General features: G+C 35.8%; 1 protein-coding gene across 1 annotated transcript in view; it reads right to left on the bottom strand.

Annotated features, from left to right (window-relative positions):
* The window catches only part of VPS13C (vacuolar protein sorting 13 homolog C), a 179,419-nt gene that overhangs the window by 50,870 nt on the left and 110,177 nt on the right, over nucleotides 1-18,372 (bottom strand). The window contains exons 46-55 of the mRNA XM_045899939.3: nucleotides 17,072-17,222; nucleotides 14,761-14,870; nucleotides 11,991-12,160; nucleotides 10,261-10,508; nucleotides 8,890-9,119; nucleotides 7,116-7,208; nucleotides 4,574-4,939; nucleotides 4,098-4,184; nucleotides 2,534-2,689; nucleotides 2,097-2,361 (exon numbers count right to left, since the gene is read on the bottom strand). Coding sequence (XP_045755895.1) covers nucleotides 2,097-2,361; nucleotides 2,534-2,689; nucleotides 4,098-4,184; nucleotides 4,574-4,939; nucleotides 7,116-7,208; nucleotides 8,890-9,119; nucleotides 10,261-10,508; nucleotides 11,991-12,160; nucleotides 14,761-14,870; nucleotides 17,072-17,222 — 1,876 coding nt within the window. The remainder of the gene's footprint in view (nucleotides 1-2,096; nucleotides 2,362-2,533; nucleotides 2,690-4,097; nucleotides 4,185-4,573; nucleotides 4,940-7,115; nucleotides 7,209-8,889; nucleotides 9,120-10,260; nucleotides 10,509-11,990; nucleotides 12,161-14,760; nucleotides 14,871-17,071; nucleotides 17,223-18,372) is intronic.

Raw genomic sequence — 18,372 nt, 5'->3', positions numbered from 1 at the left:
TGACCCAAAACAATTTCTCTTGGGGTTTTAAGTTGTCTTAAAACCAAGAAACAGGGGCGCCTGGGTGGCTCAGTCGGTTAAGCATCTGACTCTTGATTTCAGCTCAGGTCATGATCTCGGGGACCTGGGATTGAGCCCTGCGTCAGGCTCCATCCTCAGCAGGGATTCTCTCTCTCTCTGCCCCTCCTCCCCCCCCACACACACACTCTCTCTCTCAAAATAAATAAATAAATCTTAAAAAAACAAACAAACAAACAAAACAAAACCAAGAAACAGATTCTTAACCCTACAGAACAAACCGATGGTTACCAGCGGGGAGTGGGGTGAGGGGGGTGGGTGAAATGGATGATGGCGATTAAGAAGTGCACTTGTCGTGATGAGTACCAGTATATGGAAGTGCTGAATCCCTATACTGTACACCTGAAACTAGTATTACCCTGTATGTTAACTAAGTAGAATTAAAATAATGAATTAAACAAAATCCAAGCTGTTCCTTATTCTTGCAACTATACAGCAACACCACCTTTTCTTTGTATTGGTGATAATTACTGCCAGTATTTTAGGACTTCTGAATATAATTTTATATAATAATTTTTATAATAATATTTTAGGACTCCTGAATATAGTTCATTTTCCTCTCCGCGTTGAACACACATTCTTTTTGAAGCACAGAACATATTGTATAATTTAAGGGCACAGAAATCTAGTTTTCTCAGGTAAATCTTTCTTTTAAAGATTTATTTATTTTAGAGAGAGAGAGCCTATGTGCACGTGCATGTGTTTAATCAGACATTTAAAATGAAGACTATTACAAAAGCAAGCTGGATGTGGGTTAGTGGGGGCTGAAGGAGAGAAAGCATCTCAAGCAGACTCCGAGCTGAGTGCTGAGCTGGACGCGGGGCTCAATCCCACAACCCCAAGATCATGATCGAAGGCAATTCCTTATTTTAATTTTTTGAAACTTTTTAAAGATTTTTATTTATTTATTTGAGAGTGACTGGGAGAGAGAGACAGAGAGAATGCTAGCGAGAGAGCAAGAGCTAGCATGAAGAGGGAGGGGCAAAGGGAGAGGGAGAAGCAGCCTCCCCGCTGAGCAGGGAGCCCGACATGGGGCTCCATCCCAGGACCCCGGGATCATGACCTGACCCGAAGGCAGACGCTTAACCACCTGAGCCACCCAGGCGCCCCCCACATCTTTTTTTTTAAGATTTTATTTATTTATTTGAAAGAGAGAGACACAGGGAGAGAGGGAACACAAGCAGGGGGAGTGGGAGAGCGAGAAGCAGGCTTCCTGCCGAGCAGGGAGCCCGATGTGGGACTCGATCCCAGGACCCCGGGATCATGACCTGACCCGAAGGCAGACGCTTAACGACTGAGCCACCCAGGCGCCCCTCTCCTAGTGACATTTAAAGTACTTCCAGCATTTTGCTATTATAGTAATGCTGCATTAAATATTCCTAAGCATATCTCCTTAGGTGCCTGGGTGAGAGGTTTTTCTAGGATGTATACTGAGAAGTGATATTGCTGGCTCATGGAGTATGTGGATCTACATCTTAATTAAGGATTGCAAATTTCTGTCCAACACTGTTAACGCTAGTTTCCACTGCCACCAGCAGTCTATCAGCGTCCCTGCTACTCTCCGTCCTCACCTCTACTTGGAGTTCTCATACTTCCTAAATTTGGCCAACCTGTGTGAAATGGTATCTCACTGCCATTTTAAAGATTTTATTTTTTTTTTTATTTATTCATGAGAGACAGAGAGAGAAACAGAGGCAGAGGGAGAAGCAGGCTCCCCGCTGAGCAGGGAGCCCAACATGGGGCTCCATCCCAGGACCCCGGGATCATGACCTGACCCGAAGGCAGACGCTTAAGTGCCTGAGCCACCCAGGCGCCCCTCTAAGGTAATTCTTCATCAAATTTAATTTTCTCAAGTTTAGAGGAAGAAAACGAGACAAGAGTTTATCAATTATTTGCTTCAAGCCTTTACAAATGTTGTTTCCCACGGTATCTGCAGCAATATCTTCATATTTTATCAAAAATAAGTCCCACACCTACAATTCCAAATATGCCCTTAAAATAAAATAAATATAGCATACCAAAGGTTAGCGTGAAGAAGGAGCTTTCTTGACGGCTCAATATAGCTAATTTTCCTTGACGTGAAGGTTCCATGCTAGCATATTCCAATTCCAAATTCTGACCAGCATCAACATCATAAACACCACTTTTCTCAAGGAAGCCTATTACTCTAAGATTATGATTGGGCTGCACCTTAATGGGAACACCTACAGCATTTTTTACTGTAAAAGGAGCCCTATCTTTTAAAGAGTAGTCAAAAGTAGAAGCAGTGCCCTCTGAAAAACCCTGAAAAGGAACATAACATCACAATAAAATTTTTGCAAAATGCAATTTTTTCCCAAAATTAAACAAGACTATACATTTTTAAGAAATTAATTTTGATGACAAACATCAATAATCCATACAAGTTTCAATTTAAAATCCCATTTGAAAGATTCCAAGCAAAAACCAAACATACTTTGGCTAAATTGTTGAAAACATTAAGGCAACTTTTGGATATTGTTATATTCATTGTATCTCCTGAAGAAATACAAACTGCTGTTTGTGGCTCAGGAAGAAAAATAAAATCATCTCCTGGCATTAAACTTCTATCCTGGACTGGATTCTTCTTTACCTATGATGATAAATAACATAACACATTTAAGTTATTAGTCAGTTAATAATAAAATTTAAAAACTCTCAAAGAGTTAAATTCTCCTAAACTGGTCACTTTGTATTAAAACTCCTCAAATGTTTCATTTTCAAAAATAATCATTCTTCACTTAGATTTAGCACCTTTCAGTGTATAGTCAGTACATGGGGTAATGTTTAGAATCGTGCCACGAAAGCACTCAAAGTCAGCTACGATATTTGTCTCTTGTGCATTCCCCAGAACAAGCTATTGACCTAGTGACACCTGACTAGTCAGTCCTTATGTGTTGATGAGGAATCTAAGACGACCCTAAAGTCTAAACTGATCCTTACTGGAGGTAATGTGGAATTCCTTCTACTTTTTACTGTTAACACCTATAAAAAATATGATAAGCTTTCAACCAGCCATCAGATTCCATCATAGTTTTTGTTCTAATAGAGCTCAAAAACCTTAAAAAAAATTACTTGTTAGCCTGTCTGGGCCAGAGACAGGTAGGTCAGAAATATTACTACTTCACTGAGAGGAAACTGGGACACAGGTTAAGTGACTTCTCATCTTTAAAATAAGAATCTGCTGAGTCAATTTCAGTGCCTCACACTTCAGTCAGGCTACCTCAGAAAGTTGAGTTGTGATCATTTGTTAAGGGTATATAACTCACGTTCCTTTTAGTCTAGAAAAATGTGCTTTGGTATCTAGGATTCTGAAGTTCTCTCAAGAAATACCATAAAGAGATAACACAAAAAAATCAACTAGAATTCAAGTTTTCTCAAATTTTTTGGTCTCTTAAAACCAAGGAGGATCTCAAAAAGCTTCATTTATATGGATTATACCTATCACGTGAACTCTATTAGAAACTAAAACTGAGAAAACTTTATTCATTTAAAAATAATTATATGTTGGATAATATTTATTCATATTCAACATAAATAATTATATGTTGAATATTTTTAATATTATTATATATTATATTATATATTACTATATATAAATATAAATAATTTTAATATTATTTTTAATTATAAAATTATAAAAATTAATATTTTAATGAAAGATAACTATTAAAGTTATCTTTAATAGTAAAAAGAGGGGCACTTACAAATCTCTCTAGTGCCTGCCTTAAGAGAAGACAGGTGGATTCTCATTTCTGCCTCAGTATTCATTCTGTTGCAATATCACATAGTCTCTGGAAAATTCCATCGTATACTCATGAGAGAATGAGAATAAAAATGACATATAATGTCTGAGTATTACTGAAAATAGTTCTGATCCCATGAACGCCCTGAAAGGGACTCCAGAATCCTAGACCACATCTTGAGAATCACTGAACTGAAAAATGTAAGTGAATGCCCTTACTGCAGTTCAACATAAAGATATTTTATGGTTTCCTTACATTAAGCCTTAAATTCCATTGTCTCTTCCCCTCCACTCTCTCAATCAGTGGCTCCCAAACAGCATGGGTCTCATTGTAATAGTGAACCTGGAAAGGCACAGAATTATAATAACAGAGTCTTTCAACTTTAACCACATATTTCTATAACCAGTAGGAAAAAATATTATGTAATTAATGTATATGTCAATCGTCATTTTAACATGCCTAAAGACACAAAGAATATCTCTAAAGAGGGTGCATTTTCCTTTTCTTTCTTACTTTACTGCCATAAACAAATTGTTTAACAAAAAAAACTTTAAAAAATAATGATCAACTAAATACTACTACACATCAACAAGTTAAATGTTAGAATGTGTTATCTATTCATATATAAACACTCGCTGCGGCCATGCACAAACAAGAAAAGCTCACATCTTAATCCTGCAACTGTACTTTTGAGAAGCTGGCTCTGGAAGCACTAAATGCTGTGGTCGTACCTCTAATGTCATGTCAGCAGTAGCAGCCATAAGGGAAGTCCAATTTTTAATGTTTCCTGAAAACTTAGACTCCGCCAGTAATAAAGGTACAGTTCGATGCCCAAGGCCACATTCTAAGGTAACCTGAACCGACTCTACAACAACAGCACACTTTTCCTCTACTGATGGATGTTGAAAGTCTTTGAAATTTTCTGTTATTTCTCTTGCCAGGTCAACACCAAGAAACCAAGAGTTACAATCACTAATAGGTTTGACACCCCAAAGGTTTTCTGTTTCCTTAGATGTATCTTTGGATTCATCTTCTTTTGTCTTTGGAGACATAGCAGCCATGATTGTCATCACAGTATTCAGAATTATGGGCGAAATCTTTAAAAAAGCAAGCAGAAAAATTTTAAGAATAAATTATTTCTCAGATGAGAAGAATACATAACATGAAAATTTAAAAATGAATTAAATATAGGTAAATATTAAATATATTACGTTCATACCTAAGGAAAACCAAAGGGAATACACAAAATGGTATGTCAAGACAACTAACCTCATAACAATGATTTCTGCCCAGGTTATTCTGGAATTAAGTAATTAACGTTATATGTCAACTGTCAAAACCTAAAATTAAAATTGATCGATTCAGAGTAAAATAGTGTTATGCAAACAGAAAAATGTAGAAGTATAACTGAATTTTTCATTTTTCAAGCTGCTGCATTAACTAAGCCAAAGCGTATGATGCTCATCAAGGTATATACATACATGGCTTTCATTTGTCTTACTGATACAAACAGCCTATGAATCACCACAGATTCCCTAACACTTAGCCCAAGATTTGCAAAATCCACCTCTTACTATCTTTGTATGGTATCTTTGCTCACCTCCTCATTCCTATCACTGTGCCTTAGTTCTACATGACAAGGTCCTCTAGGTCCAGTCAGCACCCTCATGGCCCACCCTCCACACTTCCACCAGCATTATTTTTCTAAAACCCAAACTTGGGCATGCCATTCCTATGCCTAAAATCTTCAACTTCCCCTAATTTTAAGGACAAAGTTCAAACTTCTCTTTAGCTTAGGACACAAAGGCCTTTGTGATCTGATGCCTAATCAATTAGCTAGCAAGGGTTTCCCAAAGTTTGAGCAATACTGGGTTAAATAAGTTAAGTGGATTCCTATACTGTTCAGTTCTCACAACCTCTACTTGTTTAATATGCTAAGAATATATGATTACAACACCAAAAGAAGGATCTGGTATGTACATCTTCCCAAACTTACCTGTCAACTAAGTCACTTTTTTGTTCTTGCCTTATTAATGTCACCTATAATTAGTGCTCTCAATCTTACAACTCCACCACACCCTTCTCTCCAGCCACGTGGGATCACCCCTCTAAGCCTGTAAAGGGTTTTTCATACCTCTGCTTTTGTGCATATTGTCGGTACTGTCTTGATAATCCTCATCCTCCCTCTCCATCTAACCTTCATCAGATTTTCAAAACTTAGTTCAAGTAGCCCCACTTCAAGGCAGCTTACCCTGATGTCCTGGTCTGAGTTAGAGGCCCTTTGTCTGTGCTCCCAACAGCATATTGTGCATGCCTCTACCTCTGAAAGCTGGACTCACTGATTTGCTTCTTAATATGTCCTTAAGTTTTTTGAAGGTAGGGACTATGTATCCCCAATGCCTTGAACAGGACATTTTTCATTCATAGTAAGAGCTCAAAAAGTGTTAGCTGAATAAACAAACTGATATACAAAGAAAGACAATCCTCCCATACTTTAAGTTTTTAAAAAAGTAAATCTGTTAACAAAATACAATCTAGAACTACCTAGTACTTTAAAATATTGAGAGAAAACTACATTGTTATTTGTATGGTAATTCAAATGACATTAGTTTGAGCCTTGGTTTAATCACTATTGGCTATTTTATAGTAAAGCTACTATCAGAACCTCAATTTTGTGTCCTTTGGACAGAGAGAGAAATAGATTTTGGAAAGTATTCTAAATCTTCCATTTCTAACCAATCATGAGGTCATATTTAAAAAATACAAATGCCACTGGAGAAGAGAGAGTTTTTTTTTCAATACTTCAAATGTAAGAGATTTAAAAAAAAGCAAATCCAATAACTTATTTCTAGCATTCATCTGTCATAAATATTTTATAAGACAAATAAAACATTTAATTACATAATTATTAAATTCAAATTATATCTCAAATAAAAACCTAAAAATAACTTATGACAAATAACAGCAACTTCATTTTTCCATCCCTCCTTCCCCTTCTCTTCCCACCCTATCTCTGTTGTCCCCCAATCTCCCCAACACACATACATGCAAAAATAATAGACAAAAACTATACTGATCATTTGTAGATATTTAAAAGTACTCTTTTTAAAAAGAAATAAATATTTGCTTTAAAGAAAAATGCATTTTAACGTTAGTGGTATTTACTGTTTGAGTATGTGAGGTGACTAGCATAATGCTGTAGTTACAAAAGAGATCAAAAGATATTGTTAGAAAAATAAGAATTTTTACCCAAATAACATGATAGGCACTAACCTTAATTATAAATTCTTCAACCATAATACTTATATTTTGTTTTCCTGAGGCCCACATACATTTTTCCATAAATAAAGAACAGGGCTGTAAGACCTAAAAACAAATAAATCAAATTCACATTTCCTTAGTAATAGATCTGTTTTATATATACACACACACACACATATAAAATACACACAAGAATATGTCTTACTTAACTGGAGATCTTTAACTATAGCCTACTACTAAAAGCAAAAGGTAAATTAAACTAGCTGAGAATTTCTTGTGAGGGCTCTTCTGAACTATGACAAATCTGTTAACATTGGAAAAGTATTTTAAGCAGTTCTGATCAATTCCTCTACATCAAATTCTTAAGTAATGATGCACACTTACTAATAGAAGTTTAAAATGTTTCCTTTCATTAAAATACGTTTTAATGATGCCCTCTGTAAAACATGCATTTAAAATATCTGTAAAAATGAGGTAAAGACTATGTTAAAGTATTATATTCACAAAGAAGTATATGAGGAAATTAAACTGCTATTTCATTGTAATTTTTATGACTACTAAATCACCTGAGACTTATTTTAAACAAGGAGTCCTGTTAACACCTTAAAAAAAGACTGTGGTAAGATAGGTAATGAACAGTTTCCATATGATCAACAAGAGGTCAGTCTTGAATATCAGCTAAGGTCCTTATAAGAACAAATTTCAAATCTTCAAATCCAACGATGTATTAAAACTATGAAGCTTATATTTATATACATATATCATCAAGGAAATAAACTAACCTTGCACCTGAATTGAATAAGGAATTAGTGTTGCATTAACTTTCATTTAAAAAAAATTAGGATGAGCTTTTAATGGATTAATACAAGCTTTCTGTGACAGGCCAAAAGAATGCTTCATGATAAAGTACTGACTAAGCCTAGCATTGCATTTCTTTCTGTAAGCCATTTGGCCCACAAATTTTAATTTATTTAATTTATTTAAAATAATACCGCAGGGGTGCCTGGGTGGCTCAGTTGTTTAGCGTCTACCTTCGGCTCAGGTCATGATCCCAGGGTCCTGGGATCAAGCCCCGCATCAGGCTCCCTGCTCCATGGGAAGCCTGCTTCTCTCTCTCCCACTCCCCCTGCTTGTCTTCCCTCTCTCACTGTGTTTCTCTCTGTCAAATAAATAAATAATCTTAAAAAAAAAATAAAACACTGCAAATGAGTCATATAACGATCCTTTTTAATGTTAAATCCTCAATTTAACATTTAAAAATTATTGGTATGGCAATTAAGTTAAGTAAAATCATATTTTTCAACAATAATGTGAACACATAATTGAAGTTAACTTTTATTTTATTTTATTTTATTTTTTGAAGTTAACTTTTAAAACAGCAAAACACAATCTCTTTTGGTCTCATGACTCCAATTGAATTTTTTTTCATTCTAAGCTTAAAGATTTTAATAATTGTTCATGCATTCGTTCAGTCATTCACTGGATATACTGTGGTAAACAACAGAAACAGCTCAAAAGGAATGTTGATTTGTACTAAAATTCAAATACTGCTCAATAAAAGATGGCACAATGAAAAGAAAATGAGTCTAAAGGTAGTTCCCAGTTCTGTCACTAGCAGCTATGGCTGAATCATTTAACATCTTTGGAACTCAACATCCTTATCTGTAAAACCTCAGGTTTGTAGTAAATAATCTCTGAAGTCTTACAGAGCTCTCACGTTCTAGGATTCTATGAATCCACCATTTCTGCCATTCTCAATCCAAGCTTAGAATAAACTAATTCTTACTGTGGTAATGTTTCTTCCTCTTTTTTCTCTGAGAAAAGGGCAAGCAAGGACTTTAAGATCTCTCACAGAAGCTTCCATCATCTGTTCAAGTTTGGATGTTGACAGAGACAGGTTACACTGGAATGAGGCTGTCAGAGCAGGAGCATCAGCCTTCGTCAGACTGGCAACAAATACCACTTCTGGATCTGTGATCTTGGCCTTTAAAGTCATGTTTGGTCTTACAGAGTCATCTGAAGAAAAAAAAAATAGGAACCAAAAAAAGTTGTAGTAAAATATCTCTTGTTTCTTGAGTATATGTTGTCTATAAGTCACTAAGCTGTTTCTAATATCTTGCTATAATAGATATGGTAGAATTAACAATGTTAATAGTTGATTAATACTAATGATAAATGATTATTAACAAATGCTGATTGTGTGGGATAATGCAATCTGATCTGTCATAAGAAGATCATTTCCACTTTGACCTAGCAAGAATAATCTTATTTTGAAGTTATTTTTGTCAGAATTAAGGTGTGTACATTATGTACATGAGTGTGTATTATGCTATGTTGCAGGGACAAGGAGGGGAAAACAGGAGAGGGGAATATCAGGAAGAGGATAAGAGATGCTTTTTATCAAAGTTCGCTTTGACTTTACCATAAAATACATAGTGTCCTACAATCTATAGTATAAATACACTAAATATGTGTATGAATATAGAGATATCATATGTGATTACTGTTTAGGAAAGGTAAATGGAAAAATCAAATTCTGACCTTGCCAATAAATGGCATTTTCCAGTCTTGCTGAGTTATACATTAGAAAGATAAATGCCTCACCTTAGAGAGTCATAATTTAACAAAGAAAATCACTGGTCTACTTGGTAATGCTGGAATAAACAATTTATTGAACAGGGAAGTGACTTCAGTGTACACTAAGACCAGACATCCACAAACACTCCACTGAGTTTAAGGTGTTTATAGTGATGTCCAGGGGCATCATGCTAGGTGCTCCAATACGCCCACCCTCTGCTTCTATTTGTTCAATTGTTCTTCAATATGCTATAATTCTTCCATATATTTTCTTTAAATAAAAGATTGCCCTTCTATAAAACAGGCTGCCAACCAAAGACCCAGATTAACTCCCTCAATTTTTGGATAAGTAAGGCAATGTTAATGGCAGAGTTGGAACCAGAGCAGGTGTTTCCTAGCCCCTAATCCGATAAATATTTCTACTCTAACTCTGAAAAATTTATGCTTACTAAAGTTTTTCCACAGAATATATTTAAATTGGAAAGAGCAATTTTACTTTCTTAAATTGTCCATTCATCCTTTTTCTTGTCTGTAATCTTTGTTAACAAGTTGTCATCTACAACAGATAAGTTCTGCTAACCTTTCTCCATCTTCATTTTTGCTGTGGCTGTCTGCCGTAGCGGCATCTGTGCTTCTTTTGCCATATTTTCTGGATTCTGAGACACAGCTTTGATAAAGAAATCTGCCACAGTCATCAGAAACTCCACACTGGCGCATACGTATAGCTTATCAAGAACAGCATCAATGTGACTTCCAGTTTTGCTTTGTTTGTAACTTATATCAATCATGGAACTGTTGTCATCTTGGTCATTCTTTTTATCAATCATTCTAAAAAATATATACATTCATTATTTTATTCTTGCAAAAATAATTTAAAAGGTGAAAAATTTCCTAAACATCTTAATAATCTTTCACCTTCGAGTTTTTAATCTTAAAAAACAGATCAGTGTTAACCACAGTCTAATTAGCTAATAAGCAACCAAGGCATAGTCTCCTATGATTCATGTTATTAAGCAATTACAGAATATTTTATAATTATAATGCAATAGCAGAAAAATGAATGAATGACTACTGAAAGGGATTTCAGCAATTAACAAAACACATTAATGTGGTCCCACAAAATTTAAAGGACAACCACTTTATATTATTTTACAAAATAAAACCTCCCTGAACGAATTTATCTCCAAACATCCTCTATAATTTGAGTCCAAAAGTATTCAATCCAATTCATATCAGCCAGTGTTTAATAAGGGTCTGCAATGATTGTTCCCACACATCCTCACATGTGCTGGGACAAGCAGGTTACCAAATAGAGGAAGGCCTTTATCATTCTTGCCTACGCAACAGTGGACTGCCACCCCAAACACGAAATTTGCAAACTAGAAAAGCTGGTTGCATGCTAGCACTCTTTCCTCATTTATTCATCTCTAGGAAAAACAAAGGGCTCAGAAGTATCCAGTATGTATTCAGTGGAGTCCCAGTTTAGGGAGCAGCATAGTTTTTCTCCAAAGAACATCAAGCACAAAAATATTATGTCTCATTATTTGACGGAGGAATAAAAATATAATTTCACTATTAAAGTTACATTATTTCCCACTTTATTGAAGGTTGATAAAAGTTAATGTTTTAAAACTGGGGTGATAAGGTGAAAATGCTAGGGATTCCATTTCTAGTAAAACTCTGAAAGAAATTTCAGAACGCTGTTTTAAAATATATAGACAAAATTGGGGCACCTGGGAGGCTCAGTCGGTTAAGCGTCTGCCTTCAGCTCAGGTCATGATCCTGGAGACCAGGGATCGAGCCCCACATCAGGCTCCCTGCTCAGCGGAGAGTCTGCTTCTCCCTCTCTCTCTCTACACCTCACCCCACTTGAGTCTGCTTCTCCTGCTCCTTACCCCACTCGTGCTCTCTCTCAAATAAATAAATCTTTAAAAAATATATGTATAAAGACAAAATAAGTAAGACAAAAATTTAAAACTTTCAGACATTAAAAAAAAAATCCTGCCTACTGGAGACAATTTAGAAAAATATTACCAACAAACCACCCCATGTGGATTTCATTATTAAAATTCTAACATTCTCTTAGTTCCCGCTTTTAAGACGGTACACCATTTTATTATTAAATGCCCCTTTAATTCAAACTTCAAAGCAATTGAATCTGATATTAGCACTACTTCTTGATGCACTTCAAACTGAAGTACGACCAAAGACCTCTTTTGATAATCCCAAGCCTAGCAATCAATGCCTGGCAGCAAGGCAAGGTACAATGTCAACCTTACATAATGTACAGCAAGTTCAGAGATGACAAACCTTGATGTTGCTCTCTCAATGCCTTCTCTGAGATCATCAAGAGTGCATGTCTTAAGTTTAAGGCTGACATTCATTGAGCCATCCTTAAACATCTTCCCTACAGAGGCCATAAGATGTAGTCTGAGTTCACCAAGCCGGAAACTGTCATTGTGAAATGAAAGTTTGGATTCCTGTGGCATATTTTCAAGCAAAAGAATCAATTATCTTTAAATAGTAGGCAATTACTTTTAAACACATTTCTTAACTCAGAGACAAAAGGCAAATCAATAAAATTTAAAAGCATGGGTGTTAAAACATAAGAATAAAACAATAATATGTATGTTTGTGAGTGTATAGGTATATACAAAAAAATATGTGTGTGCATGCTGATATTCAACAATGGTTAATATATGAAAATTTACATCACAGTTTAATGCAAATAATCAGGAAATATTTTTATTAATCAGTCTAACTAATAAATATTTAAAGAGCTCTTCTGTAAAAAAACACTGTGATAGGAACTATGTGTTTATGAGAAAGAACAAGACATAGTAGGTGATCTCAGTGAGCTTACACCCTAACAAATATAGAAAATAGAAATACATTACAAGAACCATCACAAGGAGTTATAACTGATCAAAGACTGACATGTAGTCATTTATTTAATTCATATTTAATCCTCCCATATTCCACAAAGAATATTAAGTGATTAGGTAAAGAATACAAATAACAAAAGCTCAGAGGGTCAAAGAGATCACTGTGGGCTGAGAAAAATTTATGAAAGTGAGAAGTGAATTGAGCCTCAGAGGCTGGGTGAGATTGTACAGGCTAGGAGGAGGTAGAAGATACTCTAGATGGGGAAAAAACATGAGTAAACAGTTCAAAGATGCTCCAAGGGCACAAGGTACAAGCTGCTTAGGCTTGAATATTCCAATTAAAGAATGGTAGGATATGTAAGTGTTGAATCACTAAATTCTACTCCTGAAACCAATTACACCATATGTTAACCAACTAGAATTTAAATAAAAACTTAAAAAAAAAAAAGAATGGTAGGGAATGAGGGCTGGAAACACAGGGGCCTAACCGAGGCCTCAAATCTCCAACCAAAGATTTAAACTTTCATTTACAGGAAAAAGGAACTCAATCTTTATTTAATCGTAACACATTACCTCCAAATTCTGTAGGTAAAGTCTGTATGCCCGGACTAAAACAACAACCGCTCCCGCAAAAAAGAAAGCAACAGCAACAAACCAACCAACAAAAATCTCTTCAGGGAAGTGAACAACCTCAGTTAGAACTGCTCCCTATGGACGACGGCACTGATACGAGGGGTGCCGGTGAGGTGCCATTCCCGGCACACTCGTTCTAACTCTGCATCTGTCACGCTGCACGCGCGCAGTACACTGCATGCGTATGGCTCGGGCATTACTGACATCATCGGCAAATTTGGAATGTAAGTTTTAAAAATGTAAATAATTCACAGACTTTTGGTCTGTAATTATTGATACAGAAATGACCTGTGACACATCTGCTGATCGCACTATACAGTTACTGGTGTAAACAACTTGGAGCCACTGAATTTTTTTAATAAGCTAAAACTCAGATAACATAATACGGGGTGGTTTTTAGTGGAATGGGAAGCTGTAAATGGCTCCATGAGATTCATTTAGGAAAGTGAACTTGTGCCACTGTCTAGTGTGGATGAACGGAAAAAGAGCAACAAACAAGGAAGCCGCTGCAGTAGGGTGAACGAAGAAGTTTCAAATAAAGTAGTAGTGAGAAGTGACGGGAAAGAACGAAGAAAAAAATGACAATACTCAGTGTCTAATGAATAAAGGTCAACAAAGAAAGAAGCAAAAAAAGATACCAACATTCTAAGGCTGGGAAACCAGTAGAATGATGGTACCTTAAGTGAAATGAAGAATACATTTCACTGTTCGTTTTCCAATAGTTCATTTTCTGTTTTTTCATTAACATTAAACATTAGAAATGAAAGTACTTCATTGCATAAATGGCAAATACTAGCTCAAGGCTCAACATTAATAATATATGAATATTATGTAACTCTTGAGAAAACAATATAAAACATAAGGTAACATAAATAAACATTAACAACAGATATAATAAATGCAGACTACGGTTATTATCATATGATGTATTTATTGTGAGTATTATGACAACTGATCTAATAAAAATATTTATTAAAGATACTATCTACATAACAAAAAATAACTTTCTAAAATACCACTGGTACATTAATTACTTCAAATCATGGCACTAGATCTTGGTTCTTCAATCCACTGATAAGTATCTTTCATACATATCTATTACATATAATATTTATTCAATAGAAATATAATTAATGCAAAAAAAAGAAACATAATTAATGCTTATGTATCCTGGATAATCATGAATTTTAAAAGAATCTTTTAATGTTCTAAAGCTACTACTAAATTATTCTCCTTAGTTATATATGTATACATATATAGCTATGTAATAAAATTACACATATAATTAATTATTCACATATAAAATTCCTCTACTAGAGATGGATCTAAGTGGTTTCAGTGCTGATGTTACTTGGAAAGAAGTAAAAACTTTTCCTTAACTGAGTAAGATTAGAAATACTAACAAAGTGAAGAAAGAGCAAGACCAATGTATATTCTGTAGGCCAAACAGAATTTAAGAGACATATTAATTTTTTAACTAGTCAAATCAAAAAATGCCAATATTCTAAAAGTAAATATCAAGAGCTAAAGATTTTTTCTAAATAAAGACATTTACTACATACCTGGTTGATATCATTGTTATAAAGGACAATGGAAAGAGATTCAAAGTGAAAGTCAAATTGAAGAGTGACACTTTGGTCCATAGAAAGCTTTGATTCTGGCAAATTTTGTTCTGACGGATCAAACATAAGTATGAAAATTAAAAAGCTTTAAGTAGGTACATTATTTTATACTTATTTAAAAAGCTAAGATAACTTATTATTCTAAATATGTATCATACTTTCTAGGATTCTTTAAGCCATATTATAAGACAATTAAAATGGCAATGATTTATTCTATATGTTTAGCACAGGGCAAAATGACAGGGGCAGGCCATCTACGTTTTTTAAAAAGCACCCCCAGAGTGAGACTGCTCATAATAGAGTAGTTTACAATTATCAAAGCATTTAACTTAAATGGTTATAAGCCAATGTCAAGAGCTTATGAAATTGGAGGCAAAGAAAAATAACTCTGTCCTTGAACAGACAACTAGATAGTAACAGGTCCTCTGCCAGCACAGTGCAATTCTCACTATCTTTCATTACCGAAACACCCAACTCATTACCCTTGACAAGAACAGAATATAATTCATAGCAGAGTCAAACAGAGCTCAAATACAATATGGGGCAGAGAGCCTTTGGAATTCTGAGGTAAAAGAGATTTCAAGAAGTAATTTTGTCCATTCCCTCATTATTAGGAAAAAACTTTTTAGACGGTAAGATTAAGAATAGATACTGCTTGTCAATCACTCTTACAAAGTCATTTTATCATCTTTTGGAGATTGATTCTACTCTTTGATCATTTACAGGGAAGTGCTCTTAACAAGATACTGGAAGAGTAAACATTGCATAACTTTAACCACATAAAGGCTTCTCCAAGTCGGGAAACACTAGGGGTTTTTTCCTTCACTTTTCCTGAAAGTAATTCATATTCCAATCTTCACTGTCTGCTGCTTTCATCTGAATTCACAAGTTTTCCCAAGGACCACATTAACCATATAGCCAGAACCAGAAACACAAATGGACCACAGCTGAATATAATGAGATCATTAATCACATAAAGCCTGCCTGCTATTTTTATTCATCTGTACATAGTTCCTGTCTAACCATAGCAAGAGCCTGCTTATCTAGCATTTATCCGTACTGTAGCATAAACCCAATCTGGGGAGGGATGTTGGCCTCACCAAGTTCATGTAGCACTCATTACTATCCACCTAAAACAAAAACCTTGTGTGCACACTGCTCTAGTCATTTATTTTGTGATATTTCTTTTTTTTTTTTTTAAGATTTTTTATTTATTTATCTGAGAGAGAGAATGGGAGACAGAGAGCATGAGAGGGGGAGGATGAGAGGGAGAAGCAGACTCCCTGCCGAGCAGGGAGCCCGATGCGGGACTCGATCCTGGGGCTCCAGGGTCATGACCTGAGCCGAAGGCAGTTGCTTAACCAACTGAGCCACCCAGGCGCCCCTATTTTGTGATATTTCAAAACACACTGGGCCCAACTATAGGAGAAGCAATATTAATGGCATTATTAACTGGCAGTTTGATCTCTATTACTTTCTGAAGTAATAGCTGATAATCTGAGCATTATAAAAGCAGAGCAGTCTGGGGACATTTATAAGAAGGACAAGGTGTACTTCAAATCTTTTCAGCCATGGAAATTTTAACCTAATATTTACAAGTCTAATAAAACATGATGTTCACGTCAATGACTTTAAATGATGAAAAAAGAGTAAAAGTATATTTTATATAACTGTTTTGAGCAAGAAGGACACTTTTATTTTATAAAAATTATCTTTTTAAAATGACTGAATTTAAAAGGCTCAGTGCTTTTAAAAGAGTCCATTCTAATAATCTGGAAAATTCCCTTATGTATGTGACTACATCATTCACTAATAAAACCAGATAAGTAAAGCTGTTTTTACACAGCTTTGTTATGGGTCAGTCATCTGAGTAGGATACCAAGACCCTTTTCTCTCTATTATTTTGGGACCTTATTTTGCCGCGTGCCTAATTTGCTCTCTCTCAAGGTCTACCATCTCGGTGGCTCCTGAATTCAGCAAATTCACATTTTACAAGTAAAGGGCAAACATGTATCCTGCAGACAACAGATCGCCTCTCCCCTTATAGAAGACAATGAGCATACCTCCTTTCCTTGGGAGCTCCAAGGCAGCCTCAGACCCTGTACCAGCCAATTTTCCAGAGTAAACACTACAATATTGAATCAGTTCATACCACATTATGCTGGACAACTAAAAAGACCACTAAACATAAATACAGCATTAACACTAATTTTTCTCCATGATCAAGGCAAAAATCTTCATCAATTTGTACCTTTGAGGTGGTCCGGCCCACCCAGAACATCTTTTCTTACTCTTACAGCCTCCTGGGTAGACTGTGTAGGGCTTGACTGTGAAGAAGCTTCTCTGAGATTTTCCAGCAAGATTTTCATTAAAACTGTTAAGTCGTCTTCACTGAGAGCAACCTAAAAAGCAACAACAAGTTGTTGTTAATATAAAGGAATAAAAACACAGAATATCACATCCATGTCTTAATTTACAGTTCCTCAAATTCAATGTCCATCTGAACAACAACAACAACAACAAAGAGTTGGGGCAGTAAATACAGGAGAGAGGTATTTCATCTTGTATAGTATGAGATACTCCTCGTGTGTGCAGACACACTTCTGCCTGCATCCACGCCCAAGCCCCTGCATCCATCACTCTTCTTGCCTTGTCTGTTCCTATCTTTCTTGTATGTTCCTGGATCTATGCTTCTCTCCCCTCTATCTCCTCATCTCCACTCTGCCTCTCTCTCTTCTGGCCCAGAACCAGCTCCACTTCACTTCCATCCAAACTCAGTACATGAAGAGTGCTGTTCATTTCTAACCCCCACCAAGAAGTAAAAAGATTCTCTCCTTCAATGTAGCTCTTATTCCCTGTATATATGCATCTGGACATAACCTAAGATATCTATTCAACTCATCAAGAATAATATCACTTAGAACAATAACTAATGCATCTAACAAGAATTTTTAAAAACCAAAGCGCAGAGCAGGAAAGGAATATCTTATTCATCTCCTACCTTTATGAAAGGGGATATGTGACAAGAAAAAAGAAAAGAGAGAAAGATAGAAAGGATGGAAGAAAGGGAGGGAGGGAGGAAGATCAAGAGCTTTTGAATCAGGGAGCTCTGTATCAACTGTACCACTTTCAGGCTGTGCTGTTTGCCAAGTTTCTTAGCCTCCTTAACTCAGGTTTCTCAATCTTTAAAGGAGAAATCTGGGGCACCTGAGTGGCTCTGTTGGCTGAGCATTCAACTCTTGATTTCAGCTCAGGTTGTGCTCTCAGAGTCCTGAGATCCAGCAAGCCCTGCATTGTTACCCAAAGTAGGCCCCTATTGAGCTGCCTGATTCCCAGCCTAAATGAAAATGGGGAGATATTTTAGCATGAGATAATGACCAAGGATTTCTTGTTTGCCCCAAGCCCCAGTCCTAGGAGAAGAGATGTCAATTTAACTCCCCAGAAATCCCTTGTATATTCATTCCTGAGTGTGATACCAACCAAGATATTACAACTGCCTGAAAAGGAGCTAACTTCACCACCTCCTCTGGTTTCCTATGGTTGAAAAGAGCA

The sequence above is a fragment of the Mirounga angustirostris genome, unplaced genomic scaffold (genome assembly GCF_029215605.1).
Source record: "Mirounga angustirostris isolate CCGP_5_RB_7025 unplaced genomic scaffold, mMirAng1.0.hap1 SCAF_9, whole genome shotgun sequence".
NCBI lineage: Eukaryota > Metazoa > Chordata > Mammalia > Carnivora > Phocidae > Mirounga > Mirounga angustirostris.
This window is presented reverse-complemented; position numbering and strand designations above follow the sequence as displayed.